The sequence below is a fragment of the Marmota marmota genome, unplaced genomic scaffold, assembly GCF_001458135.2.
Source record: "Marmota marmota marmota unplaced genomic scaffold, marMar, whole genome shotgun sequence".
NCBI lineage: Eukaryota > Metazoa > Chordata > Mammalia > Rodentia > Sciuridae > Marmota > Marmota marmota.
In genome coordinates, this window is record NW_026000082.1 from 32,936,621 (window position 1) to 32,958,487 (window position 21,867).

The 21,867-nt window shown below is 55.0% G+C and overlaps 1 protein-coding gene across 15 annotated transcripts in view; it reads right to left on the minus strand.

Moving 5' to 3' along the window:
- Positions 1–5,171: 5,171 nt before the first annotated feature.
- The window catches only part of Ptpru (protein tyrosine phosphatase receptor type U), a 71,872-nt gene continuing 55,176 nt past the window's right edge, over positions 5,172–21,867 (minus strand). For 6 of the 15 annotated variants that reach the window (XM_015485368.2, XM_048815930.1, XM_048815929.1 and 3 more), the window contains 12 exons: positions 18,374–18,410; positions 17,652–17,749; positions 17,451–17,567; positions 16,589–16,743; positions 14,603–14,738; positions 13,993–14,142; positions 12,367–12,540; positions 10,908–11,048; positions 8,314–8,439; positions 8,016–8,173; positions 6,580–6,715; positions 5,172–6,343 (listed from right to left, as the gene is read on the minus strand). In XM_015485368.2, the coding sequence (XP_015340854.1) occupies positions 6,281–6,343; positions 6,580–6,715; positions 8,016–8,173; positions 8,314–8,439; positions 10,908–11,048; positions 12,367–12,540; positions 13,993–14,142; positions 14,603–14,738; positions 16,589–16,743; positions 17,451–17,567; positions 17,652–17,749; positions 18,374–18,410 (1,491 nt within the window). In that variant the 3' untranslated portion in view covers positions 5,172–6,280. Of the gene's footprint in view, positions 6,344–6,579; positions 6,716–8,015; positions 8,174–8,313; positions 8,440–10,907; positions 11,049–12,366; positions 12,541–13,992; positions 14,143–14,602; positions 14,739–16,588; positions 16,744–17,450; positions 17,750–18,373; positions 18,411–21,867 lie in introns of all 15 variants that reach the window. The other 9 variants (XM_048815932.1, XM_048815928.1, XM_048815922.1 and 6 more) reach the window with 2 other exon arrangements.

Genomic DNA, 21,867 nt, shown 5'->3' on the forward strand with positions numbered 1-21,867 from the left:
CTGTCACCTCACAATGTCCCTCTAGCGCCCTCTACTGACCATACCTAACACTGCTCCATCGGACAAGAGCCGCTTCCAGGTCCAGCTCTAGGATCACAAAGCAGGGCCAAGAAGGGCATGTCTGGAGCTCAGAAACAATACTCTGATAAGTGGCATGAGAAGACAGAGATGGACGTGGAAGGGAGCCAAGAGTTGATCAGGGAAGAGGCCAGAGGGGCAGGGGTTTCTGTACCTTTTGGAGGGGGAGAAGCAGTCATGGGCTGGAACCCTGGGGAGCAAACATGGTCCCCAGCTCTCTTGAAAAAGAAAATATAGCCACATACCAAACACAGCTCAAGAAAGCCACATTGTTCCACTTTCAAATGAACAGAAAATAAAATTCCTGGACAGATTCCCTCTTCCCACCCCTGGGAATAAGTGGGAAGTGAGTTGAGACACATTTCATTTTTCTTGAAAAGGCTTTCTCAGCTCCCTGGCGCTCGCTGAGTCAGGCCGCCCCACCATCTGCACAGTCAAGACATCCAACCGTTCATTAAGCAGCACTTTCTGAAGGCCGACAAGGTGCCAGGCCCCAAGCCCAGGAGGCTCTGTGATTATGGGCCTCCGCTGAGCCTGTTTATGGTATTTGTGGCTGAGCCCGGCTTTAGCGAGTGTTAGGAGAGCAGATGGACTGATGGACAAGGCAGACTTCCAGCAGTTAATGTGGTTCAGGCTTCGCTCTGCCAGGATTTCCACAATGATTTTGAGAGCAATGGCCTTGGAGTCCAGAGACATGAGTTTGAATCCTGTCTTGGTTCTTTTCTGGCCACGTGGCTTTAGGTGGTTTGCCTTGCCTCTCTCAAACCTGTCTCCTCCTGTCAAATGGTCTGCGGGAGGTCTCCTGCTCAGGATTTTGGGAAGATGAGGAACAAGGTCTACAGTGGGTGTAATTCAAGGACCTGCCAGAGGAGGTGCACAGGCCCATCAACTGAAACCCAGACCACAAAGCTCCCATATCTTGAAGCCCAAGACTTCATGAGGCTCAGAAGGCAGATGCTTAGGCCAGTGGCCTGGGCACCAGATAGCAACATCCACCCAATGTCACTGAGGGATGCTGAACCCAATGCTGCCCCCTTGAAACACCTACTCCCACTTAATCAGGAGACGGAGACCCAGAGAGGGTAGAGGTTTGCTCAAGGCCACACAGCATGGTGGCAGCCCAGCGGGCATTGGAACCTGGCCTTGTGGCATGAGTCCTTGGATCATCCAGAAGCATGATCATGATGTGCTTGGGGGCACCATGGACCTGAGTTGGAGTCCCCACCCTACAATTTGTATTCATTCATCAAACACTCACTGGGTGCCTGGCATGTGCCTGATCCTGTGTCCCGTGCAGGAGACACTGGGACAAGATCCACATGGCCCCAGCACACTGGCTGCTCCCAGTCTCATGGGGGAGGCAATAAACTAAAAGCTAATTCCCCTGTGAGAAAGCAGCGAGGCACAGACACGAGGAAGGCCCTGAGTGACAGGAATGAGGAGGCTGAAGGGCCATCCAGGGCATTCAGGGTGGAAATTTCAGGAGGGAACATGGACACTGTGACCTGGACCCCTGGAAGGAGCCAGCCATGTGGATACTGGCAAAGGGTGTCCAGGCGGTGATCAGAGTCACAAGCACCAGAGATGAGACCTCAAGAGCAAAGAAGCCCACAAGAGGGGCAGAAGCCAGGTCAGACCCAGGGGTCCTGGAACTTAGTCCTAGGCCCAAGCAGCTGGAGTCCATGGGAGGGTCCTCTGGCAGGCTCTGGCCTCCTGTTTTCACAGCTCGCTCTGGCCACCACTGTTCCTGGGATGCCCTGTGGCTCTCTGACCTTGGGCAGCTGCTTACACTCCCTCAGCCTGCTCTACTGCAACACGGGTCATAACAGTATCTTCTTCCCAGAATTCACTGGGGGCTGACAGGTGACAACCTCACAAAGCGATCGGCAGTACACTGTAAGTGCCAAATAAAGCGCTGCTTCTGCAGTTCACCAAATCCAAAGCCCTCCTTCCACCTCACCCACGAGACGCCGCCTGGCCTGGGCCTGTTGAGTCTGCCCAGGAAACACTATGATTTCTGCACTGCCCTCAGGCATGGGGTGTCGGGGCCAAAGCTCATTAAGCTCCTGTCCATCAAGGTCAGTGGCGAAGTACCCAGTGACAAAAAGTGGCCAGGCCCCTCTCAACCAGGGCTTTCAGTGGCCTTTGCATCCCTCAAAGTCATGGCTCTGTCTCCTGGGCAGCTGGAAGTATAACGGGTCCCAATCAGTGACCAGCACAGGTCATACAAAGTGACAATAGCCTTGGCAGCTCCTGCAGCTGTATTTATTATGGCATAAAGAGAAAACTCAGCTCCTGCAGGATGGCAGGAGCCTGCTGTGCCCAGGGAAACCCTGTTATCTGGGCTAAGGTGGGAGGTAGGGGCGTCTATCCCTCACCTGCTCGGCCCCACGGGACTGGACAGAGCCTGCTGAGCCATTCCTCTCCCTGTGCTCCAAAAGGCCACCATCTCACAGCATCTGGAAGCCAACGCCTGGCCTCAGGTTAGCCATGGAGGAGATCCTCCGGCTATGGACACCACCCAGGCAGGACCCAGGCTTGGAGTCAGCCCGAACATGGGTTCAGGTCCCAGCTCTGCCACATAATGGCCAAGTGACCCTGGGCGAGTAAACTCACTCCCTGAACCTCCATCTCCTCATCTCTAAAAATAACAGGCAGAAATCCTACTTTAAAGAGTTGTCATGTGTGCCGGGCACAGTGGCACATGCTTATAATCCCAGCGGCTTGGGTGGCTGAGACAGGAGGATCACAAGTTCAAAGCCAGCCTCAGCAAAAGAAAGGCACTAAGCAGAGACCCTGTGTCTAAATGAAATACAAAATAGGGCTGGGGATGTGGCTCAGTGGTCAAACACCCTGAGTTCAACAACAACAACAAAAAAGTTGTCATGTGAATTAAGTTTTGAAACACAGTAAAACTCACCAAAAGGTAATGGTCATCATTCTTAATATCCATGGACATTGGCACAAATGCTCCTCAGCTTAGCGATGGTGTTGTACCAAAAAACCCAAGGTAAACTGAAAATATCCCAAGTCAAAAATACATTCAGTCTACCTAACCCACCAAACATCACAGCTGGGCAACGGCACCCTGGAGCGCACTAATAGTTCTTCCCCCTCTGACCATGTGCTGGTAGGAGCTGTGCTTCCTGCTGCTGCCCAGCCTTGGGAATGAGCATCACGCTGCCTATCAATAGCCCAGGAAAAGATCAACAGCCAAAAAATCAAAGCATGGTTTCCACTGAATGCAAATCACTTCTGCACCATCATAAAGTCAAGAACTCCTACGTCAAACCATCCTGAATCAGGGACCATCTGTATTATGACATGAGCTATCCTGCACTGAGGGCCGATTATGTCACCAGAGACAATGCTTGCTCTTTTTAAGTATTTCATCTCTAGACCTCACAACCAATCCTGTGAGTAGGTACGTTTAGTGAGCAACATTCAGGGGACTATGCAAGGTTGCTCCGTTGGTGGGGTGGGGGACTGGGGGTGGACTCTGGCTTGTTGATTCCGGAGCTGGCCCTCTTGCAACACAGCCCACTCCCCAGCTCCTCTGAAAGGCCACATGAGGTCAGGCAGGCAGGCAGGCAGACAGGCCCACACCCCCTCTTCCTTCACTCCAAATGCTAACATTTCCCCAGCACCAGCTCCAAGACAACCTCTTTGCTAGGCAATAGATATAGCAAGATGAACACAGAATAATAGATATGCAAGATGAACACAGAATACTCCCTCCCCTTTAGCAGCTCACACTAATGGGGCAAAGAGTAAAGCTGTATCCAGCTGTATACACTAATTAACTGTATGTATCAGTTAGTATTTGGTACGTAACAAATGATCCCAAAACTTAATGGCTTAAGAAAGGAATTGTTTATTATCTCTCCCAAATCTAGAGGTTGTTCAGGCAGTTTCTTTGAGCTTAATCAAGTGGTTACACTCACCTGACAGATCAGCTGGGATCAGCTGGGCCGGAAGGTCTGTGACAGCCTCATTCACGGTCTGGCAGTTGATAATGACTATTCATGGGATGGGCTGCTTCTCTTCTAGGTGCCCTCAAACCATCCAGTAGGCTAGACAGGATTCCTTACATGGCAGTGTTCCAGGACAAAGACAAAAACTGCAACACCGCTTGAGGCCTGGGATCCAGGATGCACACCCTGTCACTTCTGACACATTCTATTGGTCAAAGCTCGGCCAGCATTGGTGACATACATTGAAGGCTCATGAGGTAAGGCTTAAAGATGGTTCAAAATGTGGGCAAGGGAGTTGGTCTGTGCCCTAGCCAAGTGGGGTCACAACTGCCAGATAAACTTTTAACTCAGATTAAAGGAAACTTAATTGTGAGGTCCTTAGAAGGGGTCATATCCTTTGACCCACAGAAAGTCTGGGTGAACAGATTTATCATAGTTTTCATATGAAAAAAGAGGCCCAGAAACAAGAACTGTCTTGCCCCAAGTCACCCAAGTATGCGATGGCATCAGGAGTGACTCAGGTCCCTTCTGGCCAGCCCCCTCCTCCTTGCACTCTGCGCGTAAGGGAGACAGAGTCTCGGCTGGGGCAGCTGGGTGATCCTAACCCTAGCAGGGATGTTCCTCTTCTGTCCCTGCCTCTGCCACGTGTCTGTAAACAGCCCTCCCAGCATGTCTAGTACCATATGAGACCCTCGATCACTATCAACCTAACAGGACTGTCCCCATGTTACACCTACGGTCTCACAGCTGGTGGGGTCTGTGTCTCTGATGCCAAAGCTTAAGCCTCTCATGCTACCCCAGAAAGAACTGAACCCCAGAAACAGGTCTCCAGTGGCGTGACAGGCAGCTCTGTGGCCTTGGGGGTCTCCAGAAGAAGCTCACTGTCTGAGGAACTGTTTCGAGGCCTGGGTGGAGGCCACCGTGGCCAGGGTGCCCTGGAGCCACCTCTGCACGTAGAAGAACCCTGAGCAACGCCCTGGTCCACACCACACCACACCACATTGTGGAGAGAAAAACTAAGAACAGACTAGACCCCAGGCCTCTGAGCCCCACTGCACTGGGAGGCTGGGGGCAGGCGAGCAGGCGCCAGTTTGGTCAGATACACACAGGGCTGCCGGGTGGCATTCAGAGAGCATGTTTATTTACAAAGCGCTTTACAAACATTACCTTATGCCTCCCCACAGCCCCCTGCGAGGTAGGTCAGTCGTCATATCTACAGTTTACAGATGGGGAGACTGAGGCACGGAATGGGGGTGTGGCCTGCCCCATTTTTAGGAGACCTTCCCACCCACCCATCAAAAAATAACGAAAGAAACAAAAAGCATTGATCCTCCATTCAGTTCTTCTTCCGAACTAGGGGATGTGACCAGCTCGGCTCCAGCACACCCCGCCCCGGGGAGCAGCCTGACCAGGAGCCAAAGGGGCCTCAACCCCAGGGGCTGTGGGTCAGCCTCGCAGACGGTCACTGGCCAAGATGAGCATGACCAAGCCATGAAGGCCTGAAGGCTAAGGGAAGAGAGGGCTGAGGTGACCTCACTCTGCAGATGTCGGGTCAGGGAGGGGGGCTGGGAGGCACGGGCAGATCCTGGTTCTGGGAAGCTCAGAGCACACGTCGGGAAGCAGCAACGGACAGGGGTGGTGAGCAAGATACCCCAGGGCTGCAGGAGGCAGTGGGGTGAAGGAGGGCACGGCAGTTCCCCTGAAGAGGATGGTCAGTGTGTCCCACTGGCAAATCAGGGCCGAGCCCTCAGGGGCTGGTCCAGACGGGATTCTAGGGGGCAAGCCCAGCGCACCCTCCTCCTGTCTTCCTGTGTGCAGAAGGGCTGCGCCAGGTGGAAACTGGCTTGGGACACTCGCTCTGCAAGGCCTCGCTCATCTCTAGCAAGGGCTCGTATGCAGTCAAGGGACTTGGCCTGGGTCTCCCAGAGCTGGCCGTTCTGAGCCCCAGTCACTGTGCCCGGCAGTGCCAGGCCTTTCAGCCCAGGCCTGCAGGACCCTCTGGAGGTGGGGCTGGGCTGAAGTCTTGCTCAGCTCCTCCTTGGCCCATAGCCTGCCCACAGATACAGTGAGAGGCGCTGTACACCGTGGAAGAGGCCATCGAGATGGCCCAGCGTCCACTCCAGCACTTTCCCTGTGGGACTATGGCTGAGCAGAGTTGGGGGACAAGTCCTCCTTGCCGGTGGGCCTGGCCCTGAGTGCACAGTGGGTGCCCCAGGCCAGAGGCCCTGCTATCTTGACTCCAGAGCCTCCAGGTACTCCAGGGCCACATCGTAGCAAAAGTGGTACTGATCCTGAGGAGAGGGAGAGAAGGGATCACGAGCCTGACCCTCCCTTGTGCTGGGGAGAGGGCAAGCATGAGCCCTGGCCCACCACCGGGGAAGGGGAAAACCGGGACAACGTTCGGGCACCGCAGGACTAGACCAAGGCCCAAAGGTGGGGACCAGGTAGGGAAGGATGGGTGCTGCGGAAACTGGCCAAGCACGCACCAGGAAAGAGGAGGCTGGGCATGGGATACGCGGCTCCTCACCATTGTCTCCACCATATTGGGTTTATAGTTCCGAAGCGTTTTGGCAGCAAAGAAAACATCCACCAGGCTGTGGCAGCGGATCATCTCCAGGACCGTGGCGCAGGCGCAGAAGGTGCCGCTGCGGCCTCCTCCGTTTCTAAAGGAGACACACAAAAGGTTTGGGGCAGGGCTTTGGGAGCCTGGGCACCTGAGGGGGAAGGGGAAGGCCAAGCAATCAAAAGATGGGGCAGCGTCAGAGAGGCTGAAGGCCAAGGGCAGGGGCCGGGAGAGGCCAAAGGGCGGAGGGGTTAAGGTGGGATCTAAGGAAATAAGAGGGGAGGGGCCATAGACGCCAGGTGAGGGGCGTGGCTAAGGATCCAAAGAGGCGGGGCAAAGGGTGGGGCGGGGCCTGGCGGGAACAGAAGGGAGAGGCACGGCCCACAGGGTGGCCCCAGGACCAGGTTAAAGAGGCGGCTCAGAGTCTGGAATGACCTCTAAAGCTTTATGTCATCTCAGAAAATACATCCTGGAGGAGGAACGGACTGCAGATTCCTTGAGAAAGGAGGCCATACACACTGGAAAGGAATGACAGTGAGACACAAGGGCAATGACAGAGAAGGGCAGTGGAGCAGCAAGCAGACACGGAGAGCAAAATGGAAAATGGACATGGGAAGCCTGTTCACCGCTGGGCAGCGCAGACACACGAGGCAGCTTCCCCAGACCCTCGGCTTCCCCCAGCCACGCTCTGTCCTCAGACTGCACCCTGTGGGGCGTCCCTTGGGGATGGGAGACCAAATTGGCCTCAGCCCCCTCTCCAGGGTTCTCTCCCGCTAGATCTGAAAGTCCTGAGGGTCCAGCTCAGGCTGACTCAGTCCCCTAGTGTGCCTGGCCTGGAACTGGGAGGGCTGGGTAAGTACCAGAAACTTGAAAAAGCAGGAAGCAAAGAAATGACTGAATGGAGCCACTGCACAGATTTATGAATGGGGCATGATGGGAAGGAAGGAAGGAAGGAAGGAAGGGAGGGAGGGAGGGAGGGAGGGATGGATGGATGGGATGGGATACATGGCCCCTCACCACTAGGAGGGAGGGATCGAGAGAGGGAGGGAGAGGAGGGGAGGCAGGGGACACTGCCTGTGTGCCCTGCAAAAGCAAAGGCTAGAATTCCACTGGCATAAAAAACTATGCTGTGATCTCATGAGGTGAAAAATTCTGACAAAAAACTTAATTGGTGAAATCCAATGTTTACAGAGGGTACCGGGCAGTTGTTCGGGGTCAAGTCTACACCCTGGAAACTGGGTTCCTCCAGGGAAGAAAGTGCCAGACCTGGCTGGCTGGGGACAGCCCATGACCATCTGGGAGCCCAGAGGTTCCAGTGCCAGCCTTGAGGCCCTGTTAGATTGGACCTCTGCCCTTGCTCCTTGACCCCTCCCCACCTGTCCCTGCACACAGGCACTCACAGGCAGTGGACGATGGTGCGTCCGTCCCCACTCTCCGCCTGCCACTTGTCCACCTCAGCCAGCAGGTGCAGGAAGGCCTTCTTGGAGTCAGGCGTGTCCCGGTAGGCAGACCAGCGCAGGAACTGGAAGTGCCGCACCAGCAGGTGCCCCTCCTGCAGCTGGGGCGTGGGCAGCCAACCAAAGGGATTTGACCATTGGAGTCACAGGGGCCCCTAATGAGTGACCTCAAGAGGGCCACTCAAGGCTGCCCCAGCTGCCCTTACCCCATTCTCACCCTTGGGCTCCTCAGATCACATACCCGAGAGATGTTCTGCACCCGGAACACTCGGGCCACCAAGTCCTCATCCGCGGTGCCTGATACAAACTCTACCTCCATGAGGCCGTACTGCTGCCGGCCAGGCTCCGGCCAGTACTGCAGGCAGGGCTGGGGCAAGTGTGGAGAGAGGGGAGCTGGTAGAGCCAAGCCAGGACTCTGCCATAGCCACCCCACCCGGGCTCCTTGCTTGCTCCTGTACCCTGGCCCACCCACTCACTCCAGACTCACCAGTCCCCGCTCTCTCCACAACCCACCCACCAGCTGTAGCACACACCTGCCCCCAGGTGTCCAGCACTGACACATCAGATCAACCAAGACCAACCATTCACAGACAGGGCAGTGGAGCCCATGGCCGTGTGGCTAGAACCCTACAGCTTCACACACTCACACACATGTGTGCAAAACATGCACCAATACATGAAGCCACCTTCCAGGAATAGGCCCAGGTCTCCCTGCTCACCCCAGAACCAGCCCCTCAGGTTCTCTCTCACTGCCTCTGCCCTCAGCTCAGAGGTGGGGTATCCCTCATGCTGCAACAGGGCTCAGCACCGCACCCCTGCCCCAGGGCCCCACAGAGTCAGGGTGCTACACAGCTGCCCCTGCCAGACCACAGACTGGAGGCAGGGGAGGCACCTGTCCCCCGCCTCCACACACACAGAATATAGGCGGATCGGCCAGGAGCCCCGGGGTCTAGCTCCTCTCTGCCTGGAACCCAGGAGAGGATCTTCCCTTCCATCTGTGAAACCAGGCTAAGATCACTTACCTCTCGGAGCCTCAATTTCCTTCTCTGTAAAACAGGGACCATCACAGGACCTGTTCTCATGAGGTTACCATGAGGACCATGGGAAAGGAGCATAAGAACACTCTGCACTGTGCTATGTCTGGCATAAGGCAGATACTCAGCATGTGTCAGGGACAGAGATGCTGAGGATACCGTCACTACTGAGGCTGGCCCCTAAATGCATCCCAAATGACACGCCAAGTTCCACTGGCTTCCCTCTGACCACCAAGACAAGACCCTGCCTTCCTCCCTCTACCTGGGGCCCCAGCAACTCCTCGAACTGCTACTCCCTCCCCAGGGATGGCTCTTCCCACTGCTTCACCCGCAGAACACTACCCTCCCCCACATCTTGACCAGGACACTCCCTGCTCTGGGAAGCCCTCCTCACACGCTGTCCCCAGGCCTGAGTCTCGTGCCAGCTCCACAATAGCCTTTCTCCTCTGGGCCATCACTATCCGTTTCTCGACCTGCTTCCTCCTGGGCCACGAGATCTAGGAGATGCTGAGTCCTCTGTCTGCCCACTGGCAGGGAGCTGTCCCTGGGAAAAGTTGGCTGAACACCTGAGCAATCTGATGAGCAATGAGCAAAGTCTACGAGGTCCCTCTCAGTCCCTGTCCCCCATCTTGGCAAAGATAGATGTCTGCCCTGCCACACCTGGGACTCTCCAGATCCCCACCCTGGGCCTAGGTCCCTTCCCTGCAGGGTCCTGTCATGTAGCCAAGAGCCTGACTCACAAAGAGCCCAGCTAGCCAGGCACAGTGGCACACACCTGTAATCCCAGCTACTCAGGGGGCTGAGGCAGGAGGATCGTAATTTGGAGGCCAGGCTGGGCAACTTAATAAAACCCTGTCTCAAAATAAAAAAATAAAATGGTAGCGGGTGTAGCTCAGTAATAAAACACTTGCCTAGCATGTGCCTGGGTTTAATCCCCAGTACCTTGCTGAGGGCAGGGCAGCGGGGGACAGCCAGCTACAGTCTTCCTCCACATCATCAGTAGGAGGCCATCGTGCTTATTTTACAAAAAATCTTCCTGACATCCTGGGGCAGAAAGTGGGGACTGTAAGGAGGTCCAAAGTCCTAGGGCATGTGATCAAACCAGGTAAGAAGGCTGGGCATCTGTACTTACAGAGGCTCCAGCCCTGGGAGTCCCAACAGGAAATGGGGAGAGTGAAAGGGGCCATCACCAGGCTGAGATCACCAAGCCAGTGTCTGGCCAACCTCAGAATCAACTGTCACCTGTTCATATCCATCCCTGCCACATTCAGCGTGCCCACACAGGCAGACACAGCACAGTGCCCTATAATAAAAGTTCCTGTGATGGTCTCCATTTTACAGAGAAGGAAACTAAGGCTCAAAGAAGTAAATTAAGTGACTGTAGGTCAAACCATCAAGAAATCGGAAGCTTGAATTTTACTCTAGCCAAAGGCCCCCTGTCTGGCAGTTTAGTTGAGATACTGATAAACTTCCTGGAAAAACCTCTGAATGAGGCAGGATGGGAGGCACAGCTCCCAGTTATGTGACCTTGGAGATATCCCCACCCCAAGGTCATTGTCGGTCATAAATGAGACCATAAGTGCAAAGCAGAGTCTGCACTTACTGCGGGTACTCCATAAAAAGCAGCTGTTTTGCTCCAGTCTGACACCCCTGTTTTACAGACAAGGAAACGGAGGCTCTAGGACAGAGTATGACTGAACTGAGGTCACACAACAACATGTGGTGCAGCTGGGCCCCAACTCTTGATTTGGGGGACCGTGACCTTGAACCCATGAAGGCCTTGGCCAGCGGGGGCCCTCACCCAGGCGGAGTTGGACTGGTTCAGCTGGTTGAGCATGACGATGGAGGTGCACCCGTAGTCGTAGACCAGGCGCCAGAAGTCAGGGGTGGTGCTCTGCAGGGGGTGCAGGGTCACGATGAAGGCCGCACTCCGCGTGTAGCTCTGCAGGGACACCAGCACTCAGTAGGCAGTTCACTGCCCCTGGAGTGGGCTGAGCTCTGCCATAGGCCGTCTTCCTGCACCTGCACCTCAGAGGCTGCCCGGCACTCTGAGGCCTGAGCTGACAGGTGGGCCCCAGGCCTCTAGTGCCCAGATCCCCCACAAACTAAAACAGCAAACGATCCCCAGGGTGGAGCCAGCTGGCCCGGCCTCAGCGTCTGCACCTGCTACCTCGCCCGATTTCCCAAATGTCTGCATGGCTCTCTCCCTCATTTCTTTCTGGTCTTTGCTGAACTCACCTCTTCAAAGAAGCCCTCCCTTGCCACCTCATCAAAAATGCTCACACACACAAACCAACATTCAATGCTCCTGCCTGGTGTTCTCTGTAGAAAGTTCCAGTGCATGACGTTCCACTGTATATTCATTTACTGATTGTCCTGCCCCGCAAATGCAAGGGTCAAGAGAACAGAGATTTCACACCGCAATCAAGAGCACACCTCCCTGGGCCTGCAGGGGGCCCTCTGCTCCCCGACTCTGGTCTCCATGTCCAGGTGGCCCCCCTTTGCTCACTCCTCCCCGGGCAGGTTTGCTCAGCTCAGCCCCCTCCTCTTGGAAGACATGACACAGCCACTGACCCCTGCCAAACATGATGGCCTGTCCCTAATGGGAGGGGTGGCCTGTGTGTGTACAGCCGAAGACAGGCTGACAGGCAAGGGCACACCCAGCCCACGTGACCACAAACGTGAAGTCATGTTCTCTAGTCTCATCTGCAACACCTGACTCTCCACCCATCTGCCTCTCGGCTGGCTCCAGCGAGGAGAGGAAAGGAGAGGAAAGGAGGTGCAGCCCCCTGAGTGGGGATGGCGGGGCAAGAAAAGGGACTTCTAAATGGTTCCCGAGCCCTCAGACAACACTGCCAGGTAAGACCAGGGAACCCGTCCCCACTGCAGACCAGGTACTGGGAGCAGGGTCCAGCTGCACCTTCCAGGACACGCTCTCCCATCTCCCAGTCCAGCCCCAAACCCTTCAAGGCATCCCCAGCCAAGGCCCCTGCGGGCTGGATCCTGAAGACAGCCCCACCTGGGCTTCACAACCCAGAGCCCACGCGTGCTGAGAGCAACACCTGAGGGGGTCACTGGCTTGGACAACGTCCCGAGGAAGGTCAGCAGGGGTAGGAGGGCTGCCCCCTGAGCCCTCAATAGGCAGAGGGTGCCCTCAACCCGAGCCCTCAATAGGCAGAGCCCTCCCTCTGCTCCCTGGACCTTTCCAGATGCTGCTGGGAGGGGGAGTTCCGGAGCCCGCCGCACCCCCGAGCTCTCACATCAGTCAGGGCTGCGTTGATGTAGTTATTGGGGTCCCCGTCGGTGGAGATGAGGAAGGGCAGGCAGCGGTCCGGCGGCAGGACGTCCATGCTGCGGTTCTTGTCGCGGTTCCGGGGCAAGAGCGCGATGCTGCACTCCTCCACGTCCAGCGGCGGCGTGACCGAGTTCAGCGTCTACAAAGAGCAGGGTGGACACTGGGCAGGGCGGTTAACCCCATTTGGTGGACAGAGACACTGAGGTCTAGCGAGAAGGGACAGGAATGGAGGCCTGGCTGGGCAGGGCCCGGGCTGAGCTCTGGAGAGCGGAGTCCTTCCCCCTGCCGTTCACGTAACCCCGACAACTACTGTAGCTCTTGGCCTGTTTTCCTCAACTGTAAAATAGGAAAATAATATGCCTCCTTCCAGGGGCTGCTGGGAGGAAAAAGTGAGAGCAGGCCGAGCACGGGGCAGAGCGCAGCTCAGCAGACCAATGTGTAGGAGCAGTGAGGATCGGCACTGGCCTGGCAGGGCTGCAATGCGACAGGCCCTAAAACCCTTGCTCCCATAAAGCAGATCAAGGTGCCAGGCCAAGGTGGCCACTGTCCTTGGTCACAGGACACAAGTCCTGAGCACCTGGTACTGAATAAAGCCACCCCTCTGCCTGCAGGCCTTGTGCATCTAGATCTGCAGGTCTCCCGCCTCTTTCTCTTGTTTGGGGACCCCTCACAGGGAACCCAACCCTATCTTGATCCTCGAGCTTGACACCCTTCTCCAGGCATCGCCAGCAGCATTTCCTGTGAGGTCACCCAGGTGGCTCTAGAGCCCCGGCACCTGGCATGTGAGGTCCAGCTATACCTGCTAAGATCCCTGGAGAGGGAGGACACTGGACTCACTGCCTGCCTGGGGACCAGGAGACTGCTCTAGAGATAGGCAATAGGCCTTCCCTGCTCTCAGCCATACAGCATGATGATGCAGAATCAGGCAACCAAAGCCGGGCCCATCAGTGTGCTCCACCTCCTGATCCCAGTTCAGGGATGGAAACACAAGAGTTGGGTCTAGGGTTTTCGTTGGGGCTGTTGGAAGCAGCAAGGGTCTTTTTCCAGAGTCCCTGACAAGACTGACATGATCCTGGCACTGCCGAGTGCCGGCTGTGGGTCTGAGAATGAAGCCAAGAACAGGAGAGTAGAACCAAGAGTGGACCGAGACCAAAGGACATCATCGTCTGAGCCCCTGGATCCAGCCATAACTGAATCTACACCACCCTCAGGGTCTCCTGTTACAGGAGTCAGTGAGCTGGATTTTTATCACAACCAAAAGAATCCTGATGACTACAAATGCTACAAGGGCAATGTCAACTATCTTTCTTCTCTGGGCAAAAAACTGGAGGTTTAAAGAAGTGAAGTGACTTGTTCAAGACCACTCACAGCACCCAACTAGTCAAGCCAGGATATGACCCCAGGTTTATCTGACTTTGAAGCATGAGCGCTTAACTATGCTGAGGCACCACTCCTCCACTGTCTCAGAGTCCTTCCTAGTAACCCAACTCTTCCCCTCCACCTGTGTGTCTAGCTGGGCCCTCCTGCTTGGTCCTCAAGGCCTATGGTACTCAGAACCTCCCAGCACACACACACGCCTCCGTCCCCCCACCTGGAACTCTTCCCGCAGCTGGGAGGAATTGCTCTGAGGGTCAATGCGGATCATCTCCTTGTACGTGGCCTTGAACTCGTTGACAGGGATGGTGGTCTCCCCACACAGGCAGGCCTCCAGGATTGCATCATGGATGAAGATGTACTGCTCCTGGAACAGCAGATGAGAACATGAGACGAGCAGAGGACCAGAAGCTGGGGATGTGCAGGAGACAGGGCCTCAGTGAGCGCGAGGCTGAGGCAGGACTCTAAGGCGGAGTCCAGTCCTACCTAAGCAGCCTTCACGGACCTGCTAGCTCATCTCACACTGCATCCCCATAACACCCTGGGAGATCCTCTGAGAGGTGAGGGGACAGCCCAAGGTCACAGATCTAGTGAGGACACAAACCCGGGTATGTCCTGACTTCAGCACCCTTTGCTGTTTGACCCCCACACCCAGCTCTAGGGGCTGAGTTTGAGGGATGCTAAGAGGTGCGCAGCTCACCTCGCCAGACCACCTGGGGAAGGGAAGAGCCCAAGGACACCTTCAGACACATGCCCCCCTCCCTGAGCTCCTTGTAAGAGATCCAGGTCCCAGAGGCAGTGGTGGGGACAGGGTGGGGTCCCCGCACCTCGGTCTGGATCATGTTGACGCGCCGGGAGCAGAGGGTCTTCACACAGTTGTAAATGTCCACGACACCCTCACACTCCGCCATGTCCAGCATCACATCCAGGACGATGTAACAACCTGTGCGGCCAGTGCCAGCGCTGGGGAGAGAGAGGCCCCAGGGCACATCAGGGAAGGGAACCCAGGACCAAGGAAAAGACGGGAGAGAGGAGCTGGAGCCCAGAGAGAAATGACCCAGCAAGGAGGCACCAGGGAGCAGGCTGCTGGAAGAGCTCTGGTGCCTTGTGACAGGGGACAGAGTTGGAGAGGGGCCTCAGGAGAAGGAGCGGAGGGGAAAGGAGAGGGAGAGGCAGAGGTGAAGCCAGTCCAACTTTGCAATTAGACAAAGATGATGTCAGAGCTCATTCCAAGAATGTTCTTTCCTCCTGGAGTCCCCAGCTCTCCTGCACATCCCTCAAAACCCCACAGCTCATACTCATCACAGGAAGACAACCAGGCAAGAGCTAGGGACCTCCATCGCTTCCAGGCAGGTGTCATTCTTCTGAGCCTCTGGAGCCATCTGCCTCCTGGCTTCACGAAAACACTTCCAGCCACATAGTCGTGGCGGTTGTGGCTGCCTCCCTAACCCCTGGGAGCTCACTGAGAGCTGGGCTGTGTTGGGTTCATCACTGTGACCCGTGTGCCCAGCACCAGAGCTAAGGGGGAGCAGGTACAAAGATGACATTAAGATTTCACATCTGAAAATGGTGGCATTGAAGTGTCAGGGAGGACATACAATGACTCCCTATCCTGTCCCCTGCTGGAAGGGCCTTAAGTCAGCACAACCCCTTGGGAAAACTACTTGGCAGATTCTGCTAAAGCTGAATGTTCACACAGACAGCGTTTCTACTCCTACATACGATCCCACAGAAATGCTTGTATTTCTTGACCAAAAGACATGCACTCGGTTGTCCTTAGCACTGCTGTTTTATTTTAGCACCGCTATTCCTAACAGCTCAAAACTGCAACCATCCCAAAGGCGTGGCAACAGCAGGATGGACGAATATGTCGTAGCCGACTCGCCCAGATGAAAAGGATACAACCTACAAACATGAGATGGACCGAAGACGTCAGCAAAGAGCACCTGTGCAGGACTCTATTTATGTCAAGTTCAAACACAAGACCAGGGCTGAGAAGTCAGGCCAGTGATGGCTCTGGAAGGCGAGTACATTCTAGAACTGGGTTAAGGGGCCTCTGGGTTCTATGGATATTCTGCTTCTTGATCTGAGTGGAGCGACCAGTGTGTTCAGTCTGTGAAAATTCACAACGTTCCAGGTACATTTAATGATTTGAGATCTAAGTATACTTTGCTTTAAGTATCTATCCATAAAGTCTTAGATTTTAAAGATGACATCTTAAAGACATACAAAGAAAACTAAGAAGCTGGCTTGGAGAAGGCAGGGCAGGGACAGAAAAGAGTCTGTCATGACACCGGGGAAGCTGAGGAGCCAGGACTAGCTCTAGAGGCCATGGATTTGCAGCTTCAAGAGACTCGCTGAAGCCCAAGGGCTAGTGGAGGGACGGAGGACACAGCAGAGAGAGGAAGGACAGTCGGGGTCACAGGAAGACAACCAGGCAAGAGCTATGGAGGGAAGCCAGGGACATGCAAGGCCCACTGTGGGTAGGGGAGAAGGGCTGAAGTCCTCTCAGCCCCTGCAAACCCAGAACACCTGATGGGCAGGAGCGGGCTGGACTGACTGAGCCTGGTGCTGTGCCACCACCCCTGCGGCCCCTCAGGGCTCAGGACCTCCTCAGCATCACACAGGTCTTGTGGCACATGTGGATGCCAACCTCAAGCCAAAACTCAAAGATAAAGGGGGTTATTCTCTTCTGCCCCATCTCCAAGCAGGCTGAGCCAGGCCCAGTCCCTCTTGGGGGCCCTGAGCCTGCCTACTCCACCCCACCCCAGCACAGCACCAAACCCCTTCCCGGGACCCCCTGGCCCTCCCACCTGCAGTGGATGACGATGGGCCCGGCATCGGGTGGGGTGGAGGCCTTCACGCGCCGGATAAAGGCCAGCAGCCCGGTGGCATGGTAGGGGACACCGTGCTCTGGCCATGCTGTGAAGTGGAACTGGCGGACCTCATGCCGGGCAGAGTAGCCCCTCTGTGGAGACAATGGGAAGGACAGTCACAGTCGCTGGCAGCCTCTGAAAGATACTGCATGTGCCAGGCACTGTGGGGAGCGCCTCCTCGTGTTCACAGGTGAGGTTCGGTACTGGAGAGGAAGGGATAAACGTCCATTGTACCAGAGAGGGAACTGAGGCCCATGGAGGAGAAGCCTCCTTCCCAACGATGGACAGGCAGATGTCACACAGCACTTGGACAGAGCTCTGCCTGATATTTACACCCACACTGTTAAAACACGGGCCTGTCGTGTAAACCCAGATCATTTTGAATCTCAGGCCTTCCTTCCAAGGGGGAAACTGTCCCTCCCCTAAGGATTTTACTGGGCAGACAACTGGACTGTGGACAGGGCTTACTGGACTGTGGACAGGGCTTACTGGCCAGTCACCTAAGCCTCACTTTCCTTACCTGTAAAATGGGGCTAATGGTCAGCACCTAGGCCACAGAGCTTTCCAGGGCTGCACTAACATGTGACAGGCTGGCCACAGTGCCCCAGAGGGTAGGACCAACACCAGGCAGCCGTCATCATTGTCTCCATCATCTCAAACTCCACTTGGAGCCACCCGCAAAGTCAGTTGCCTTCCATCTCCCACAATTCTCCCAGAAAGCAGGTGGCCTCCTGCCAGGTGCTGCCCTGGGCACCCCTCCCGCTCCCTGGGCTACAGGAACAGGTGTGGGGAGACTCACCCTCTCCAGGGCAAAGGTGCGCACCACGTACTCAGCCAGCGTCTCCGTCTTCACCAGTGTGATCTTGATGTCCCCGTACATGTCTGAGGCCTCTGGCCAATACCGTGAGCACTTTACCTGCAGCCCCCACAGGACAGGACTCAGTGGACCCCTCACTGCCCCAGGGCCCACCCACCCCAGTTCACCTCCAGCCCTGCTTACCCTGCCCACCTCCACCAGCTTGGTGATCATGACGATGCTTGAGCAGTGCTCCTGCCACACCATGCGCCAGAAGTCATAGATCATCTCGGGCTTTGGCCCTGGGGGTGCAGAAGGTGCCTGTCCCTGAGCCAAGTGTCTGCCTGTTGCCCAGCACTGCTGCCCCAGGCCAGGAGGCTCTCTGGGCTCCACTGAGGGCTTCATGCTCACCCACATACACCCAGCAGCTGCCAACTCATGCCTGGAGGGCCCGGGGGTGGGCAGCATCAGGGGAGGGCCTGGCTGGAGAGCCCCATCATGCTGACTGGGACCCAGGAAGCAGAGCTGGAGGGCAGATCTTTGGTCCATGGGGCAAGTCTCCAAGAAGGATGGACGAATCGACAGGGGGATAAGACTCAGCCAAACGGGACCCAGGAGGCCACTACACCAGATGCACAACCCACACCCACCAGGACTGGGCCTGCCCAGCCCTTTCACGCATACCACCATGGAGACAGACAGATGGACCAGAATTACAGATAAACTGATCACATCAGGAAATATGAACACAGAGAGGACAGAGGCTGAGAGACAGATGCTAACAGGCCAAGACAAAGAGAGTGGGGATAAGACACAGGAAAGAGACACATGGGGAAGCAGACAGGGAGCCAAGCAGGTCACCAGGGAAGGCAGACAGGCAGGCATTCCAACACAGGGAGGCGCCCACGGGCAGAGGGGCCGGGTACCTTGTGTGGCTATGAAGTGGTTTGACCTGTGGTAACCCTGCAACAGAAGAGGGTGTGGTAAGACCCCAGGGAGCAGCTCCTAATGCTCAGCCCCTCCTCCTCTCCCCCAGCAGCACCCCTACCCCACTGAGGAACTGCCCACACTCATGGCCAGGGCCTCCTGAACAGGGTAAGCTTGTCCTCCTGTCCCCAAGGAAGGGAATACAAGTGGGACATCAGCAGCTTGCTGTGTGACCCCCAGAGAGGACATGACTCCCTTGTGGGCCTAGAGGGTCTCCCAATTCACAAAGTGGGGGGGGGGGTATCTGTTTAAAATGAGGCTGATATTTGGAGAAAAAGTTCAAGGTGACTCTGCCCTGTTCCCAGAGTCCCAGAAGCCCTAATCAACCCTAGACCCCAAAGGTGTCAGCTCTTCCAACCCCCCTCAGGGCATTCAGGATAGACGGTCCTCAGCCATGAGGCCCCGCCCCCACCTCAGTCACCCAGCTCAGGGGGACCTGATGAAGGCTTCAGGTTTGGAAGCAAATGGCTCTTAGATAAAATGCTCAAATCTTTAAAAGCAATTACAATGATAGCAATGAACTTTTCTGAGACTCTCTTATGGCTACATACTAAGCACTTCACCTGCATTAGCCTGAACAAAGAGAGGTCAAGGGCTACTTCATCCTGCATCCCCAGAGCCCTGGGCTGAGGAGAGGCCCCAGTAGCCTGAGGGTCCCCGACAGGCCCTCATCTTTCTGGGACAGAGAGCCCACCCAATACCCAGGGCACCAGTGCAGGCAGAGCAGAAAAGAGAAGAAGTACTGCAGGGCAGGAGAGAGAAAACCATCAAGTTCAGCCCCTGCTCCCCCCTTGTCCCCAGCTCGCTGCAACTAACTCTTCTGGCCCCCTGGACTTCCCAGGCCCAAGAAGCCCTGGGCCAGACTGCCCAGGTTCAAATCCCAGCTCCACCTCTTTCTAACTGCATGCACTGAAGCCAACAGCCCTTCACCCCGCTGTGCCTCCAAGTCCACACCCGTAGGGTGGAATGGCCACACTACTTCCCTCCCAGGGCAGTCCTGAGGAGAAAATAAAGCAATCAATGTTGAGTGTTTGGCACTGTGTCAAGCACCAAGTCCACACTTAATAGTTGCTCTTATGCTACTACTACTGATGTAAAGATCCAGCAGTGTCCCTGAAGATCCAACAGTGTCAATGTCAAGAACTGCTCGAGTGGGAGGTTCTTTACTGTAGGGCTAAGGATCCAAGTCTGGGAGTCTAATGGGCCCAGTTCCCAGCTGTAGCTCTGCCAAGCAGTAGCTGTGAGACTCTGAACCCCAGGAGGGGACTTCTGTCCTGGAGATCTTGGGAAAAGGCAGACTGGGATTCAGAAGGTCTGAGCTGGGGCCTGGGACTGAGCATTGCCAACCAGCTCCTGAGGGTCCTGATACTGCAGGGCCTCGAGCACCCTGAGGAGCAGCCAGGCTCTCAACCCTTTTTTTTTTTTTTTTTTTTTTTTGTAGTTGGAAATGGACAGCAGGCCTTTATTTTGTTTATGTTTATGTGGTGCTAAGATCAAACCCAGTGCCTCACACATTGCTAAGCCACCGTTCTCCTCTGCAATAGGAGGCCAACAGCAAGACATGTGCTCAGATGCAGTTGTTACCTTCTATGAAAAGGAACAAAACCCAAAGTAACTAGTACTGAAAAGGGTCACTCAGTCCTCACAATGGCAGCCTCTCCAGGTCTACCCTAAATCCCTCCTGCTGCCGCTCTAAGCCACTGTTTCTATAAGAGGCCAGAAGAGGCAGGTGGAGGAGGACGAGGGCTGTCCAGGGGCTGCCCTCCCACTCTCGGCACCAGCCAAGTGGAAACAGCCTATCCCACCTCAAATCAGGGTCCCCCCCAAGGCCAGACACCTCATCAGATTCAGCCACCTCTGAATACTGCACCCCAGGGCCCAGGACAGGCCAGTGCTCAAGCACCAGTCAGTAGATAACAGAGGAACAGAACTCAACTAAAACTGACCAACTGGACTGGGGATGTGGCTCAGGGGTGGAGCACGAGAACTTGAGTTCTATCCCTGGCACTGCTTCCAAAAAAAAAGGTCAATTTGACAAATAAGCAGCTGGTCTAAAATTCAGCTCTGTTCTGCTGAACCCCCAGGACCTTCTCTCTTGATGTTTGGAGGCATCATTCTGAAGAAAGCATGGTCCAGGGGTCCATTTTGTCACACTTTGAAGCAAGTGTTTAAGCAAACAACCTCCATATCTGCACATTATCTTTAAAAAAAAAAAAATTTAGTTGTAGTTGGACACAATGCCTTTATTTTATTTATTTATTTTTATGTGGTGCTGAGGATCGAACCCAGGGCCTCATACATGCAAGGCAAGTGCTCTGCCACTGAGCCACATCCCCAGCCCTGCACATTATCTTTTTAAATACATGTATACTATTGCACCATTATGTGACAGAGAGGACACACGTGGAAGTTTAAACTTATCAAATTTTAAAGGAGGCTGAGTAGAATACCTCGCACCAACCCTCCTTAGAGACCAGCATTACAGAGCACCCGCCCCATGCTCCAGGAAGATGCGCAGGGCCTGGGAACCTCTCCTAGTCACACACCTGAACCCTTGCTGGAGTCTGAGGGATACTTATCTGCATTATAGGCAAGAACCCCTGGCATCCCAATGCTCCCCAAAGAACAAGAACTGCAGTGTGGCCAGGTATGGTGGTACACACCTGTAATCCCAGAGACTTAGGAGGCTGAGGCAGGAAGATTACAAGTTCAAAGCCAGCCTCAGCAACTAAACATGAGGCCCTAAGCAACTTAGTGAGACCCTGTCTCAAAATAAAAACAGCTGGCCAGGTGCAAGGCACGTGCCTGGAATCCCAAAGGCTCAGGAGGCTGAGGCAGGAGGATTGCAAGTTCAAAGCCAGTCTCAGCAATGGGGAGGCACTAAGCAACTCGGTGAGACCCTGTCTCTAAATAAAATACAAAATAGGGCTGGGGAGGTGGCTCAGTGGTCAAGTGGCCCTGGGTTCAATCCCCAGTATGAAAAAAGTAAAATAAAAAGGGCTGGGGATGTGGCTCAGTGGTTAAGCAACCCTGGATTAAAAACAACAACAACAACAACAAACAGTGTGGTGTGAGGGTTGAGGGCTAAGGTTGGATTTTGGCTTTGAGCAAGTCACTTTTTTTTCATCTGTCAAATGCTGGTCAGTAGGGTTCCCACCTCACAGAGTGCGGTAAAGGTAAAACATGTATTTAAAGTGCCTGGTACACAGCAGGTTCCCGGTCAGTGACACGGTTGCAATCCGGCATTGCGAGATGAACTAAGCTAAGTCCTCCTAAGGGTCTGACAACAAGGGACAGAATGGGGCAGGCACTCCACCGCAGGGCGCGCCCACAGTCCTCAAAGCCGCCACCTTTTGTGAGCCTAATCCTTCTTCCAAATTGGAGAATTTTACAAACCCACTCTGTGACTGCACTTAAAATAAGGGGTACATCT